Below are 18491 nucleotides of genomic sequence, written 5' to 3' on the forward strand. Positions count from 1 at the left end.
AGAGTTGCTGAAACTTGTGTGATATGTACCGAGAGTCCAAGGCTGTTTGAACGTGCAATTCATAAGATTAACTAGCATTATAACCAATTCTCAAGGCAAGAAAGGAAGCTAAATAGGAATAGGTAAAGAAAATACCAAGTTCTTTAATCTCCTATTTAACTTCGGAAGAACATATGTAGATTTTCTAAGCATCGAGAATTAAGTGGCAAACTGGTTTACACATGTATATAATATTAGATTGCTTATAACTAGAGAATGTATTGTATATGGCATCCAGTCTCACCCCCCCCTGCTCGCTGTCACCTGTGTACTCAGGGAGTGTGACCTTTATGTAGGTGACCAGCCTGGCAGGTCTCAACAGAGTCATCTAAGTGTCAGCAAAGGTTCCCAAATGTTTTCTTAGCCTGAAATGTGTGCAGTCATACTCGCTGGTGCGGCAGGAGAGTCCCAGGTGTATAAGATTTTGCACAATGGTTTATACCAGGGATCAGCAACCTTCGGCACTCCAGCTGTTGTGAAACTACAAGTCCCAGCATGCTCCTTTCACTGGTGGGAGTTCAGAGAACAGCCACGCAAGTGTGCATGATGGGAGATGTAGTTTCACAACACCTGGAGGGGGGAGGTTGCTGACCCCTGGTTAAGGCCTCATGCACACGGCCGTTGTTTTGGTCTGCATCCGAGCCGCAGTTTTGGCGGCTTGGATACAGACCCATTCACTTCAATGGGGCCACAAAAGATGCAGACAGCACTCCGTGTGCTGTCCGTTCCGTGGCCCCGCAAAAAATATATAACATGTCCTATTCTTGTCTGTTTTGCGGACAAGAATAGGCATTTCTACAATAGGCCCCCTGTTCCGTTCCGCAAATTGCGGAAGGCACACGGGCGGCTTCAGATTTTTGCGGATCTGTGGTTTGCGGACCGCAAAAAACAGAATGGTCGTGTGCATGAGGCCTTACACTGTAATTAATGCTTCAGTGGAGAATTACTATAAACCACTATATAATTATGCTGCATTAGAGTTTAGAGGGCCTATCAGCAGTGTCCTTAATATATTTAAAGAAACAGCTCCACTCTTGTCTATAGCATAGCAGGGCTGAGCTGTTTCTTGGGAAATCAAACTTTCTTTTAATCCCAGGCAACTCTTTTTTGATTGTTGTACACAGTTTTGTTTTTTTGGGGCAGGTCAATATTTTATTTTCACCATTTTCTTTTATTCAGTCAGATGGTACTTTAAAATCTATAGTGCATCATGAAATGCACTATATACAAAGCCTTTTTAATAGAAAGAAATAAAAATGCTAAAAAAAAATACACACCCAAACACAAAATATGTTTTACGAAAAGTGAAATGAACGCAAAACATATGCCCCAGAACGGAGCGTAACGTATAACGCTATAATGTGATTTTCTGTAGCACTACTGATAGATCACAGCTGCAATCCAAAGGAATACAACACACACAAGGGGACAACAACATGCTCAGGTTTTTTATACAGTTTTTTGCAGCCAAAACGAGGAGTAGATAAAAAAAAAAAAAAGAGAAGGGATATCTGTCCTCAACACTTTCTTTCCTTTTATGATCCACTCATGATTTTGGCTTCAAAACTGCATAAAACAACCTGAACGTGTGGTAGCACCCATATGCTCAATATGTCCTACATACAAAACACAGGACTAGCAGACAAGTGCCTTTCTGGTTCCTTGCTGTATGGCCATCATTGTTAGTGCCTTCTTGTACCCAATTATGAATTAATATGAATTTATTTCCTGGCCTCTTCTATTAACGCAATTCTTCTTCTTCTGAGAATACATTAAATAATTCTTCAGAAACATAATAAATTGCTGAAGCAGTAATCTGGAAAATTGAAAGAACAGTGTGATTGTGAGCATCTGTCTTCTCTTCCCTACTGGAATTGAGTATTGCATTCAGGGTTGTGCTGATGCTTGGCAACCTGAGAGGTAATAGCATTTCAGAGACAGACTGTACCACTAGTGATCAGAACAAAAGACATAGAGTGGGGTCAGAATGGGATTATATAGAATGCCAAAATATACTAAGGCTACTGTACTGGCCAAGAGATGCATAAATCAATAAAATACCATGTAAATATACTATTATATTTTGTGGGTACATAGGGGGTATTTTTTTTAGGAAGAATCCAGGGATGTGTCGTTTCTGTAATATATGGGATATTGTATGACTATTCTGTAAAATAAAAAGGATATAACATTGGTGTTGTATGCATGTGCCTGTCCTTCTTTGACACCTCCTTACACAAATTGTACATTGTCTGCCCAGTTAGGTCTTAACTATCGGCAAAGTAGCAACTTAAAAACTTCTTGGTCCAATGTAAAATCTGTAACCTATCCTCCACCTATTATGTGCCATGTATTTGGTAGATGGGCCTTTTGAACCCCCTGCTACTGCTACCAGACCTCGGCACCCTTGTATACTTGTGAGAAACAAATAGCAATTGGGGACATTTATGAAGACTGGCGTTCCCATACGCCAGTCTTGGTCCCCCTGTGCTGGAGTAAGATGCGCCTAATTTATTAAGAGGCCTTTTAATACAGGTGAAACATGAAAAATTAGAATATCGTGCAAAGTTAATTTATTTCAGTAATGCAACTTAAAAGGTGAAACTAAATATATGAGATAGACTCATTACATGGAAAGCGAGATATTTCAAGCCTTTATTTGTTATAATTTGGATGATTATGGCTTATAGCTAATGAAACCCCAAAGTCACAATCTCAGGTACCCTTTGCTCAGGGGAAATGGATTAATTAGTGTGACACTTTGAGCCTAGAATATTGAACCTTTTCACAATATTCTAATTTTAAGTTGCATTAATGGAATTCCTTTTAAGTTACATTACTGAAATAAATTAACTTTTGCACAATATTCTAATTTTCCGAGTTTCACCTGTATATTAGGTGCATCTCTGGTCCTCTATGCACCAGAAACTGAAGTCTATGCCAGCCAGGAGCTGGTGTTGACTTGAGCTTTAACTTACACCAGTTTCTGGCGCAAGTGGTGGAAGCCCCGCCGCTCCCGCTTAGCCCACCCCTTATATCTTCACTGCAAAAAAGTAAGCTGAAAAAGTCGCAAATAAGGTGTGCTATAATTTGCAACTTTTTTATGCCACAGTAGGAGCATAAATGTCCCCCAATCAGTTACTTTACTACAGATTGTCTTAACGTAAAGGTTATAATAGATTATTTCATTTACTTTACCTTTTGTAAAGATTTTCTATGATTCTGCAGCACTTAAAGTTGCATTGGAGCCAGATCCAGAGTAAGACATGTGTGAGTATTGTTTTTTTAATATTTCTTATTTAATAATTATAATGAGTTGGGTTGATTACCGGTACATTGTCCTGGTAAATACATAGCAACATATACTCAGTCAATTACTTTTTTAATTTATCAAACTATACTTCTTCCCTTAGCCACTAGACATTAAACTCCACATACAATTACATCTATTGCCATCCTCCATTTCAAAAATGCCACAACGCAACATAATAAACACATTCTGCCTACATTTGATGTTTTTTTATTCTTACAGACTTCACGATAGAGGAGAAGAATTACATATCAAAACCACAAATATAAAAAATAGAATCTTAAGTACATCTGTCACAAAGCGATTACAGAAACTGGGTGAAGGGTATGGGATGTGCCATCAATCCCCATTATCCTAGTGTATTCCCTAAATAATACTGCTTTCATGTGCCCTGCAAATATACTAAAATCACTCTGCCTAAAACCTCTTGTATGCGCTGGTAAACTCTGCAGCCATGTAACTGTAATCATGGTTCAGTGTAATACAACGGTTGGCAAACGTTTGTAAGTGCTGAATGGGTGTAGTGAGGGCAGCCACTGAGGTTATACAATTAAACTCAATTACATTTCATGAAATCAGTGGGACCAAGGGTATTGGTATACTTGCTATAAGTAGAATAGATTGATAAATTTCTCTGCACATGACAGGCTCCATACCATACAAATATAAAAGTATACCTGCAACAATTTACAAACACTACATGTGGGCGACATGTACTCTGTGACCCCACTGCACGTTGACTATCCATTATACTAAGCTACTGCTTTGGCATAAAATAAAAACAAATAATTAGCCTTGGTTATTACCTATGCAACACATCTTTATAAAATGCCTATTTTGTGTATTTTCCCATTGACTACATACATTACGAACCGTCAAGAGATATCTGAGTGGTGAAACTGATATGCTTATTATTAGCCATTATAAAATAGTTTAAAAAAATGTACTCTCGTACAGCAGTGTGTGCAATAAACTGCGGACACATGATACCAATTCAGTCAGAAAGTATTAGGCCAGACACCTGTGCAAATTCAGTGCGAGAAGCTCGCAGTGTGTGTTGGTATGAATTCCCGTTCTGACCTCTGCTCCTCTGAATGCAATGCATGGGCAACATCCGTGCGGATTCCGCGACGGATCCAGACCCATTCAACTTGAATGGGTCTGTGATCCGTCTGCATCTGTGCGAAGGAAGCACTCTGTCAAGTGAATGGGTCTGCATCCGTTATGCAGTGAGCACATGGCCGCTGCCCGCATACTGCGGACCCGCTGTTTGCAGGCTGCAATACGTGCACGGCCCTGCAACAGCCGTGTGCATGAGACTTTATAATGATTTCTAAAGCTGTGTCTCCCTGTGAGACCTGGAATCTAGTGATTTACAGTGACATGATGCTGTCAATATAATTCAATAGATTACAGGTTTTATATGGACATACATCTTTATAAATCATCATAACGCTGTGAGATCCTTTAAGAAAAACAGAGGTCAGAATGGGAACTCGACAAACGCTGCAAGTTTCCTGCACTGAACTCACTCGTGTGTGTCTGGCCTTAGATGGGCAGTAGGTGCAAGTAGAACCTTAATCTATTGTATTGTGGGCTCAGATCAACTAATTTGCTACAAAATACAGGAAATCATAATGGGATGTTAGGTTTGCTTTGTTTTCATAGGGAACATTTCAAATGGGATGTGAAATTTCTACATTTTATAATCAATCCTCCACTTTAGACAATGCAATACTTAACCTTAGTGAAAACTGCAAACCATTTGACAAACACCCATATGCTACCTGCACACAAGTGAGAGTTTTAAAACAATAAATCCACATAGTATTTAATGCGAATTTCAAAATATTTCCGCACCAAACAATGCATGTGCTACTTTCAGTTTTTGGTGCAGATTTGATGCGGATTTGACATCCTACACATTTCAAAATCCGCAAGGCAGGTCAATTTTCATACAGAAAAAAAGCAAAGTATACATTAAATTTGTCTAATCTCACTCACTTTGCGTCTACTGTACTACGCTGTGTTTTTTCTAAATGAGAAGCAGAGTGGGGAAAACACGTGTAATCTGCAAGGGTTGCATTGGTGTTTTTTTAATTTTTTTACAATTAATTAAAGGCCCTAGAAAAATCGCATAGTTTTTTTCAGTGCCGCTGGTAGTTTTTATGACGTAGCAGCACTTTTTTTAAATCACCAGGCGACCCACATTTATTTTTCTGGCATTTTTACCTATAGAGATTGAGACGAACAGAACAATAGGGGGGGAAAAAAGCTAAAATTTCAGCATGTTGCATTTTGCAAGTGCCAGAGACCCCAAAAATTCCACTTAATTAACAAAGATGGCAGTAAAAACAAAGGAGTAGATTTAGCAAAATTGGTGTAAAATAGAACTAGCTAATTTGCCCATAGCAACCAATCAGATTTCACCTTTCATTTTTCACAGCTCCTTTGGAAAATGAAAGGAGGAATCGGATTGGTTGCTATGGGCAACTAGGGCAGTTCTACTTTACACCAGTTTGATAAATCTCCCTTAAAATGCTTGTGTGCCCTGTGCTTAATATTTCTCATAGACTTTCAGATGGAGCTTGTGTTTTTACCGCAAAAACACACAAAAAACACAGGTGCAGAACACCACTGAAAAAGCTAAAGTGGAAATGCTCATGTCTCATATTATTTCATACAATCTCAAGTCAATTATTTATTTTACAGAGAAAAAAATTACTTCTACTCTCTGGGATTTGTTGATATCAAGAACCCAAATAGCTATAAAAAAAATGGTCAAATCCTAAATAGGGAAATGATTGCTACTACTAGCCCACGTGACTACATAACTTTCAGCTGTAAAGAGAAGAGACCTTTAATTAATACATAATCAAACATATTCGTTACACTCTAGATGTAATTTACTTACAAAACGTGTATGAAACAGTAAAATCGCAACTTTTGTGCAAAAAAAAAGACATTACGGAAGCAACAAATTTATTAAGAAGCTTGTGCCTCTTAATGATTTGGTTGCATATTACTCTGGCAGCTTTTTTTTTTTTTTTTTTTTAACTAAGACTGGCATGTGAAACGGCAGTCTTTAGTAAATGACCCCCAATACCTTTCACTTTTGACCACTGTGGGCCTTTCACTGCATTCCACCTGCTGTATCTGTAAAAGACTAAACTGACATGTCACATACTGTAATTATTATTGTTTCTCTTGGGGAACATATTCTGCATCACGTTTCTAGATGCAGATAATACTGTTACAATTCTTTAGTGTAATGTGTTGCCACAGTATGTATTGATATCACTGTGTGTTATTTGGGTAAATGTACTAAATGATCTTAAAAATGTCATAAACAATGTGACAATGTATAAAAACAACATGTCAAATATAAAATTCTAATAAGCCATAGTAGCAAAATGAACAGAAAGTGTTCTGTATGATCTACCTTCATAGCAGCGATCCTGCTCTTACTGGAGGACGGACAAATAAAAGTAATTTACATTCCAACTTTTACCAGGTACATTTAGCCACTTTGTTCAGGAGGATAGGGGGAGGAGCCAAATTCTGAGAGCCTTAGGGGACATATGGTTCCTGTACCATAACAGTGAGGAATACATTTACAGACCCAGAGCCATTGTAAATATTCACTGCTCTCAAACAAAATCAGGAAATCTGATGCTGCCCCTCACTGTCAATACCAGTAGTCAGCCATATACACATTACATCTGATCTTTTCTGATATTATAGACGTAAGAATGATATTGAGGATATTAACAACAATTACAGAACAGACATGATACGGTACATAATAAAGCATGGTCATGATGAAATCATTGTAACTTTACCCCATTGTAACCAATACCAGGTAACCATGCATTCGTCATCGTATCAATTTTATCATATTGGAATTTTTTGTTGTCTCCTATGTGACTTTACCAACACCTAAATGTACAGTATTAACTCTGATTTACTAGGCTGAAAATAGATTTCTATTACTTTGTGGAAGTAAACTATGTGCATGATATAATTAAGATGGTTTTACCCATGTTATTGCCGCTGAATAACCGCCTCTTGTCACTTCACAAAAAACATTATGAACAATTATTATCTGAAGCATAGACAATATTAAACCTATCCCAAAGTATCCAAGACTGACATCAGCTGATCAGCAAAGCCAAAGCCACTCAGCAAAACACCATACAGTAAGAGAAGTTTCTACCTTACCAGAAACAGATCCAGGAATCATTATCCAACTACTGTATTTGCCCTTTATTCAGGGTTGGACTGGGGTTCCTTGGGCCCACCAGAGGAAATTATTCTTGGGGTCCAACCTCCATATCATCAATAAACTCTAACAGGTTTTGATTCAAAGAAATAGACCCTAGTGGTAATTTATTATCTCCAAAAGCAGCAGGTTTTTTTTTCTCTGGACTTTTGGGGCCCACTATGGTATCAGAGCCTGGGCCCACCAGAACATTCTCTGGTACTCTGATGGCTGATGCTGCCTTTATCACTGGAGTCAAACTGGCAAAAATGTGCTCCATTACGTAGGAAATAATTCATGACTAAAAGTAAGAGTAGAGGCTCTTAAATAAACAGCTTCTAGTTACACAGATTGAACGATTGCAGTACTTTGCCCCAAGTTCTTTGATTTTAGTGAATTTCTACTGATAATGAGCAGTTTGCCATTCACAAGACTGAATTATTTACTTTGATGTCTGGATAAGAAAAAAAATATGTCTCCAGTAGATTAAATGTTATTTGCCACATGAAATATAAATTATTCCTCCGTAATAGCATTTTTTGGAATGATGCCCTTGTAAGAAACATACATAAGATCTAAAAGTACCAAAACCTAAATAATACAGCCAAAATAATTAACTAATATGGGGAAATAAGGACATCAACTAAAAAGTAGCATCATATGTGGTTTGAGTAAATGGATTATCTTTCAAAATCATTGACTGGTAGTAGGTAGGTTAAGAAGATGCGTCAACTGAAGCCTTCTCCGGTGACGTTGCTACATATGCATCGTAGAGGTGCTCGCACTTCCTAGAAGCATCCTATATTCTTACAATTTAGAAGGGCCAATAACTGTAATAGAATATTTAGGGTGGACTCAATGATATGTGGTACAAATGGTCTTCCATTAAGCACCATCTCTAGCTTGACAGATGTGTTCATGCAATGTTTAGGTGTATTTTGAATTATATTGCATATGGGGGTTTTCCACAAAAATATTGTAATCAAGAGTAGTAAATGTAATATTATGAAAAATAGGCCAAAGAGCTGACAAAAGAGCCTAAGTTCACAAATACAAATGCCAAAAATGTAGGTAAAGCGCAATGTTTCTAAATGAATGTGGTTGGCTGCAAAGTGAGCAAAGCTGGTTATGACCTCATAGCCCTCTAGAGCTGCTTAAAAACTGGTCTCTAATTGAAGTCTAGTACTGCTGTTTTTTTATTCTACCAAGAATTCTGGGTGGTATAGTATGGCTTAAAAGTTTGGCATACAATTTTAATTGCAGTTTCTCCTATGATCTTAAATTGTCCCAAATTCCTACCCATACAACTACATTGCCTTGTGGTATATTTACTCCAAAGAAGCCATGATAGACTGGAATTCTGCTGGTATTTTTTTTTAGCTGCATCCACTTTTGACTGTCCAGGTCCAACGCCTCATGGTAAGAAGTCCATGACGTTTCTGACACATGCAGAGAACACTGCGTCTTTGTTGCCTTTGTACATTAAGGGTAAACTTCCTTATACAGTATTACAAAGAAAATTGACATTCATAGTTTTTTTTTTTTCCTTTAGCATGAAACGAAACAATTCCCAATCCTGAAAAGGAGCATTAATACTACAAAATATCAGCATGACAATCAAATTCAGTAAAGTAGTAAAAGTGCAAAAATCTGTCACAAAAAGAGAGGAGTCCAGTAAAGAATTGGCACCATCTTAAAATGAAGAAGCCATTTTGCCAAAAAACTTCTAGAATCTAAGTTCTGTTTAGTGAGTCTTGTCACTTCACATAATCTCCTCTTCTTAGCTTGAGCAGGTGTAACATACAAAACGAATAGAAACTCTGTACATTGCCCTTTTGTGTGTTTAGAACTGGAGGCATTCATCTCTTTGTTGTCTCCATAAAAAACATTTGATTAACAAAGTTTATGTGCTGTATGTTTCCATAAGGAAGTTCACTTAGGTACTCAAGGAAATGCTCTCAGAATAATTTTGCTTTTTGGTAGGTTGATGCTAATAAAATTTAAAAATATGGTCCTGCTGGATCTGAATGGCTTATATATAAAAAGAAAGAGCATAACATCTGGACATACAGAAATACGTATTGAAAAGCCTTCAATCACATGCTGTTCTCTCCTCTTGCACAGTACACGTAAGATCTCTTGGGCAGTGCTCATAGTGATTGTGCAACTTGTCATCCATTCCAGGAATCTCACCACTGTTTTTCAAAGCCCTTCAAGGTCTGAACCCATCTAAATACCTACCGGCAACAAAGTATTAAATCATGCAATACTTATTGGTACCAGCTTGAAATCCAACATACCACGTACACAGAAAAGAGGGGCCTTCATTTTTTTTCTTTCACCAATCAAGACGTTACCTTGCAGACACTTCAGGATTTTTGCCTGTTGCTGTTGTGGGTCGTTCTGCAGCTGCCTCGTGAAGATCCGTGGCATTTGGCTTTGGCAGATGTGACAGGAGGGTCCAGATTTAGAGAAGGACTGGAGCGTGACTTTTTAAGTCCATCCTCATCATTTTCTGCGGAGTCAAATAAGCTGTTTTCAAAAGCTTCCAAATCTTCGGTGCCCGCTTTCAGTTTGGCTCTTAAGAGCATGGCATAAGTGCCGTATCGGGATTTCTGTCAAAGCAAAATAACTAAACATGAAATATATAAGTTATATTTTCAAGAAATCCTATAACTATCTACTTACACACCTATGATGTTACTACCTTAGGGTACTTTCACACTAGCGTTTTTCTTTTCCGGCACTGAGTTCCGTCATAGGGGCTCAATACCGTAAAATAACTCATCAGTTTTATCTCCATGAGAGAGAAATCCGTTCAGGATGTCATCAGTTGAGTCACTGAACGGCGTTTTGGAGGGAGGAAACATCGCAGCATGCAAAATTCCGGATCAGTTGCCAGAATGCCGGACCCGGCATTAATTTACATTGAAATTGTGTCGGGATCTGGCATCCAGAGAGATGGATCCGTTCTTGCAATGCATTTGTATAACAGATCCGCATCCGGATCCGTCTACAAATGCTGTCCGTTTGCATGCAGATTGCCTGATCCGGCAGGCAGTTCCGGCGACGGAACTGCTTGCCGGATCACTCTGCCGCAAGTGTGAAAGTAGACACCAGGTGTGATGTACTGTGTCGTCCACTAGTAAGAATTTTCATTAGAGCAGTATGATCACAATTCATGTTATTCCACTAGCAATGCATTATTCAGACTGAGGAAAACGTTATATAAGTTATATAATGTTATATAAGGGTAAAGCAGTTGTTTCCCATCAGTCACCCCTAATAAGCTACATGTGATCATCTCCAATGTGTGTGCTAATAGTCCATTTAAAGCTCTTGTGCTGAGTGATTTTAGTTCCTCAGTGCAAAAGTTCGGGAACACCAATCTATCTCTTGTTGTCTGCAAAAATTCAAGGATTGGAGACTGGTAAAACATTTAAAGGTCTACCATGTTTTCATTAAAGTCAATCTGTCAAATTTACTTCAAAACTACTGACAGAGGTAGATACTTGAGGGGTAAAAGTGTTTAAACTTAGGCTACTTTCACACTTGCGTTCGGTGCGGATCCGTCTGGTATCTGCACAGACGGATCCGCACCTATAATGCAAACGCTTGCATCCGTTCAGAACGGATCCGTCTGCATAACAGTTTTTTCAGATCTGAGTTTTCACGATGTGAAAACTCAGATCCGACAGTATATTCTAACACAGAGGCGTTCCCATGGTGATGGGGACGCTTCAAGTTAGAATATACTAAAAGAACTGTGTACATAACTGCCCCCTGCTGCCTGGCAGCACCCGATCTCTTACAGGGAGCTGTGATCCGCACAATTAACCCCTCAGGTGCCGCACCTGAGGGGTTAATTGTGCGTATCATAGCCCCCTGTAAGAGATCAGGTGCTGCCAGGCAGCAGGGGCCAGACCCCCCTCCCTCCCCAGTTTTAAATTCATTGGTGGCCAGTGCGGCCCCCCTCCCTCCCCAGTATTATATTCATTGGTGGCCAGTGCGGCCTCCCTCCCCAGTATTATATTCATTGGTGGCCAGTGCGGCCTCCCCTCTCCCCCTAATTAAAATCCCCCCCCATCATTGGTGGCAGCGGAGAGTTCCGATCGGAGTCCCAGTTTAATCGCTGGGGCTCCGATCGGTTACCATGGCAGCCAAGACGCTACTGCAGTCCTGGCTGCCATGGCTACTTAGCAATTTTAGAAGCATTATACTTACCTGCGCTGTCTGTGTCCGGCCGGGCGCTCCTCCTACTGGTAAGTGAAAGGTCTGTGCGGCGCATTGCTTATAGCACAGACCTTTCACTTACCAGTAGGAGGAGCGCCCGGACGGCCACAGACAGTGCAGGTAAGTATAATGCTTCTAAAATTGCTAAGTAACCATGGCAGCCCGGACTGCAGTAGCGTCTTGGCTGCCATGGTAACCGATCGGAGCCCCAGCGATTAAACTGAGACTCCGATCGGAACTCTCCGCTGCCACCAATGATGGGGGGGGGGGGGGGGTGATTTTAATTGGGGGGGGAGAGGGGAGGCCGCACTGGCCACCAATGAATATAATACAGGGGAGGGGGGGCCGCACTGGCCACCAAAAAATATAATACTGGGGAGGGAGGGAGGGGGGTCGCACTGGCCACCAATGAATATAATACTGGGGAGGGAGGGGGGCCGCACTGGCCACCAATGAATATAATACTGGGGAGGGAGGGGGGCCGCACTGGCCACCAATGAATTTAAAACTGGGGAGGGAGGGGGGTCTGGCCCCTGCTGCCTGGCAGTACCTGATCTCTTACAGGGGGCTATGATACGCACAATTAACCCCTCAGGTGCGGCACCTGAGGGGTTAATTGTGCGGATCACAGCCCCCTGTAAGAGATCAGGTGTTGCCAGGCAGCAGGGGGCCGTTATGTCCACAGTTCTTAGTATATTCTAACTTGAAGTGTCCCCATCACTATGGGAACACCTCTGTGTTAGAATATACTGTCGGATCTGAGTTTCACGATCTAACTCAAATCCGATGGTATATTCTAACATAGAGGCGTTCCCATGGTGATGGGGACGCTTCAAGTTAAAATATACCATCGGATTGGAGAAAACTCCGATCCGATGGTATATTAATAGGGACTCCTGACTTTTCATTGAAAGTCAATGGGGGACGGATCCGATTGCAATTGCACCATATTGTGTCAACGTCAAACGGATCCGTCCCCATTGACTTGCATTGTAAGTCAGGACGGATCCGTTTGGCTCCGCACGGCCAGGCGGACACCAAAACGCTGCAAGCTGCGTTCGGGTGTCCGCCTCCTGAGCGGAATGGAGGCGGAACGGAGCCAAACTGATGCATTCTGAGCAGATCCTTATCCACTCAGAATGCATTGGGGCTGTATGGATCCGTTCGGGGCCGCTTGTGAGAGCCTTCAAACGGAACTCACAAGCGGAACCCCGAACGCAAGTGTGAAAGTAGCCTAATTGGTTGGTGCTCTTGAATGCTTGAGAAGTTTTTAACGCCCCCCCTGTGGAATGATTGCAGGTACCTTGCGGGTGGTCCCTTCTTGTACAGTGCATCAGGCACTTTGCACAGAGAGCTCCCTAACTCTACCTTCTGATCTGAGTGACAGCTCTATTGGACTCCTGGTTGGATGCTAGAGCCATCACTAAGAGAAGAAGGATTAGGAAGACTTCCGTGCAGGAAGTCCAGGTCACTGCACACGAAGGGGCTACCTCCATGGCCCTTGTGAATGTTGCTCTGGGGGTATTAAAACATTTCCGGTAAGCATGAGCACTCACAGTTTAAACAACTTTAACCCTAAATTATCTTCAGTTGCCAGCAATTTAAAGGGGTCAAAACTGCTGACAGACTCCCTTTAAAAAGTCTTGATTAAAAAATTAGCACCATTCTGCATCTATAGCATTTATGAAAACCTGTGCCTTCTTGGTAGCAGACTACTAACAAACCCTGTGTAGTCTGTTCCTGCAATAATACTCCTTTCCATTCCATGGATCTAGAGATATAAGTCTACATAAGAACTGTATACATACAATGTTATTCCAGTTTTAAGATTTGTAGTTTCTTATTTGTTCAGGTTAAACGTATTTAAACAATAAAAAAGGGTTTGTGAAGCTGGACCTTACCTTTACATGTGGACTCTTGGAGGGTCATATATTAAGACCGGCAGTAGATGCCGGTCTTAATAACCCCTGCCCTGGCTGTAGAGCCTCTGGCCTCTACATAACTTTGGTGCATCCACTGCCGGTCTAAATCTACACCAGTTTCCTTGCTTGCGTATATTTAGAATATTTTCTACACCTAAAACAGGTGGAGAAAATGATAAATGAGACTGGCCTGGTGGCCCACCCCCTTCCCCGTTACAACCCCGTTTTGTGCTGTAATTTGTGACAGATATACGCCAGAAAACTGGCGTATATCAGTTCATAATTGACCCTCTTGGTATATAGGGGCTAGCAAGCAGTCATTCACTATACTGATCAAATGTAATGCAATGTTGATGTAAATATAAGGATCATGATTTACTAAATACATAGCAGAGTTCTGAATTACAATGACTTTTACTTAATGTCTAGATACTTCTGTATCTGTTCCAAAGTACCCCACTGAAAGGTTAGAACACATGGTTAGGTTAAAGGTTAGAACACATGGTTATGTTAAAGGTTAGAATGCATGACTGTTAAATTAAGGCTCGTCAACCCTAAAGTCTATCTAATCTTCACTGCAGCTGAATACAACATTTTGTGCCTTGTACATAGCCATTTAAGACTTAGTATACACTGACTGCTGTGTCCTTGGATTGTTAACAGAAAGTCCAGAAGCTTCTGTGTCTCCAGTTTTGAGAACTCACATTTTCCGTTAATTAAGTTTTTTTTAAAGATTTTTACATTAGGTGTAGTGACCTTTCATTTTAACCTTTTGATACCATCTCTTATGAACCATACACATAAGTATCAGCAGGTTAACAGATGGTTCTTTTTAAAGCATGTAAATCAGTCTGAAATGTTTCCAAAGCATGTCATGCATCAAGATGTGTGATTTAAGTTTAATTTATTTCCCTCCAGAGTAGTTGAACATTTCTCTGTGATAATTAAAGCTGATAATGAACTAATCAATGGCATCTACTTGACAAACATCTTGTCATTGAAAGGTTTTAAAACTTTTCAAATGTAGCAGAGATGGGGGAACACTGAGTTTCCGTTGTAAATTTATAGTGGGATATATTGTAACCTAGGATTGATAAATTATTATTGTCAGCAATCCAAATATGCACCTTAGCGTGTTCCTAATCAGCCTAAAGATGAAATTCTCCAAGACCAATGGTGAAGTACATCAGAAGTCAATTAATCAAGTACCTTATTACTGTGAGATGATATATCTTCTCCCCACAGGGAACTCAGCAGAATGGGCCAAGGCCTTCGTACATGAGAAAGTAGGATATCATCTTATTACTGAGACTACTTAGACATTTCCATGTTAGAAGGATATGAGTGTCGTACCTCAAATTCTAGGTAGTCTTCTTTCTGCTTAAATTCATCCACTTCTTTCCCTTTCACCTTCTTATCTGGAGGACTAGTGCGATGTTCTATTAAGCTTGATGACATACTCTTGAATTTCGATTCATGTGTTTTCACCTGGTCCTCCTGTACATGGAATATATAATGATACCCATTAAACTTTTTAAAGGTAACGGAAATCTGTGACCAAGAAATTCAGTGTTAAACCAGGACCAATCGCTTGTAGGGCTATCTCAGCCGAATGTAATCATATGTTTCACTTAGTGATCAGTTGCTTCATTCTGCAGAAAAAGTACTTTTAATCCATATGCAAATGAGCAGGTAAGTGCACCGAGGGTTGGCCCAAGCCATATGGTCACCCTTGATCCTCCTGTTTAATCTGCCAGCCTCTCCCTCTCCTTATTGTGAACATATTAAGAGATAAGTATAAAAAAAAGGTAAGAATATTTTAGAATTGTATATAATAAAAAATAATAAAAAATTTAAAAAAGGGTGTAGATTGCAAGACACAATTAGATACCTGAGATAGGCGAGTGATGGCACTTGGAAGGAGTGGTCGGCTAAATTTTTTATGTGATCCAATTGCAGCTGGGAATGGAGGGGCAGAAAACATTGCTGCCACCACATTAATGCGGGTGATCCATGAATGCATCTGTTCTGTATTCCTAAAAAATAAAATAAAGGTCTTTCTAAAAACAGCTTTCATACAAATGCCATTGTCCATAACTGTAACATCAGCAATCACTAATGTAACATTTGGATGGTTGGCTGCATTTCCCAGGTGACCTCATATTACTGCTATCTTGGACTATGGTCAGTTTTAATAAAAATCTTTTGAATGCACTGAAAAATCACTATAAAAGTAAATAGGAATGATATATAAAATGTATGTAAAACTACTGCATGGGGTATAGATGCCATTCAATATTCCAGCTAGACTACTGAAACTATCTTCCTTTGTGATTTACTGACAAATAAACTAGCACTTACCCAATCTATCCTAAACTCTGTTGTCCAACTCATATACCGCTCACAAACTTTCTCTAATACTACTTCTAGATCTGCAAATTCAACATGCTCTATTTAGAGGCTCATACACACGGATGTAGTTTCTGTCTGCATCCGATCCGCATGGGGCCGCACAAGATGCGGACAGCAAACTGTGTGCTGTCCGCATCCGCACGTCCCTTCCGCGGCCCTGCAAAAAAAAAAATAGAACATGTCCTTCGGTTTTACGGAAAAGGGTAGGACATTTCTATAGAAGTTAAAAAATAAATGGTGGCATGCACTTGGCCAGGACCCATGTTTTCTGTGTTTCTTACAGTTGTGTGTATGAGCCCTAACTTACACTAATTTCATATGAGCATGTTCAGTTTGGGAAATGCACTCCATGTGATAGTCGTATTTCCCAGACTGAACACTTCTCCTCTGACCCGAACACACAGCATCAATCAAGCAGAAATCATTATGATGCTGTGTGTTCAGGTCAGAGAAGCAGTGTTTGGTCTGGGAAATGTGGCCATCACACACAGCGTGTATTCCGGACCGAAAGCGGTTGTGTGAAATTAGTGAGCGTTCTTGTCAACAATAGTATTTATGAGTGATCAGACTGGACCAGTCATTGGCAAGATCACCATTTACTGCAACACTTATTATGACTCACTGAGCTTGAAAGAGGAAAACTCTCCAGTCTGCTGTTCGCAGGTAAAAGACATTGGGCCTTTTGTTATAGTCGGATGCTCTAGTAGCTAGAGAATGATGTATGCTGATTGCATTTTTCAAGTCTTCCTCCGAAATTGGTTTTCCTGGTTTATATTCCTCCTAAAATATAGAGAGCAAAATATTACTGTTCCCTGCGTCAGAGGCCCATAGTGAGTAGATATCATCAGATTATAACTTGAAATGATGTGCTGAGCCGATGTTTCATCTTAGTATGAATATTAAGGTCACTTTGATAGACATTTGGTAACAACGTGTACTGTTAATTTTATCAAAGAGCAATTCTGATCAAAGAGGAAAATACTGAGAAGCCAGCCACACGAAAGGGATGTGAGAGTTCTACCATTTTAATGGCAGAATGTTCACAGTGAAACTCTTAACTCCGTTTAACATAATGGAGTTGTTAATATTTTCGCTCTGGTACCGTAAATCCAACTTTAGAAGATGCTGTGTGTGTACATTACAGGAACTGCCAAATACTACTGCATGTTACTGGGTTGTACAGAAGAGGTAGCCCCCATGGACATCACTTCTTATGCTAATACCGTAGCTGTAGAGCAGGGGTGGGGAACCTCCGGCCCGAGGGCCGTATGCGGCCCACGGTATCATTTCATGTGGCCCCCGGCCCCCTGCCAGAACATAATGTGAAAATGCTTATGACCCCTTCCATTATGGAAGCGGTCATTAGCATACGGGAGGCACAGGAAGGTGAGAACAGCACTGCACTGGCTGTCCTCACCTTCCCTGGTCTTCTTTCAGCCCCACACTGTGTCCTGACACATCCAGCGTCAGGACGCAGTGCACGTAGATGTGCACTATGACCTGACGCTGTGCGGTGTGAGGTGACAATATAGTGCGGCAGGAAGAAGAACAGGGAGGGTAAGTGAATCTGCCAAGAGGCAGCGCCGTACGGAGCTGGAGAGGTAAGTTTATTTGTTTATCTTAAATACAGTATCTGATCTGATGTCTGATTGGGGCAGATCTGAGGCTAAAGGAGGGTGGGGAGGGTCTGATGGGGGTCTGATCTGAGGCTTGGGAGGGTCTGATCTGAGGCTGGGGGTGTCTGATCTGAGGCTGGGGTTTGATAGGGGTCTGATCTGAGACTAGGGGGGCTGATGGGGGCTGATCTGAGGCTGGGGAGGGTCTGATGGGGGCTGATCTGAGGCTAGGGAGGGTATTATGAAGGTCTGATCTGAGGCTGGGGGGTCTTATAGGGGCTGATCTGACCCTGGGGGGTCTGATGGGGGCTGATCTGAGGCTGGGCGTCTGATCCGGGTCTGGTCTGAGGCTGGGGGTCTGATGGGAGTCTGATCTGAAGCTAGGAAGGGTCTGATTGGGGTCTAATCTGAGGCTTAGAGGTCTGATGGGAGTCTGATCTGAGGCTGATGTAGGCCTGGGGGGTCTGATAGGAGGCTGATTTCAGGCTGATGGAGGTGGGGGCAGATATTTTGCTGAGAAAGGGACAAAGGCAGGGACAGTTGCGAAGAAAGAGGCAGGGAGAGTGAAAGCTGGGTGAACCCCTCTCTGGACCCCCTGGGTTTAGCTTCCTGCCATTAATGTCAAATAAGTAACATTCTGAACTTAAAAATTAGACTGCTATGTGTGGTCAATATGGCGCCTGTATTGTATGTAATAT

At 40.9% G+C, this 18491-nt stretch overlaps 1 protein-coding gene across 1 annotated transcript in view; it reads right to left on the reverse strand.

Annotated features, from left to right (window-relative positions):
* Positions 1-8741: 8741 nt before the first annotated feature.
* Positions 8742-18491, reverse strand: part of PSD (pleckstrin and Sec7 domain containing) — a 322847-nt gene continuing 313097 nt past the window's right edge. The window contains exons 13-16 of the mRNA XM_040438419.1: positions 16800-16957; positions 15657-15801; positions 15119-15262; positions 8742-10225 (exon numbers count right to left, since the gene is read on the reverse strand). Coding sequence (XP_040294353.1) covers positions 9980-10225; positions 15119-15262; positions 15657-15801; positions 16800-16957 — 693 coding nt within the window. The 3' untranslated portion in view covers positions 8742-9979. The remainder of the gene's footprint in view (positions 10226-15118; positions 15263-15656; positions 15802-16799; positions 16958-18491) is intronic.

The sequence above is a fragment of the Bufo bufo genome, chromosome 6 (genome assembly GCF_905171765.1).
Source record: "Bufo bufo chromosome 6, aBufBuf1.1, whole genome shotgun sequence".
NCBI classification, from domain to species: domain Eukaryota; kingdom Metazoa; phylum Chordata; class Amphibia; order Anura; family Bufonidae; genus Bufo; species Bufo bufo.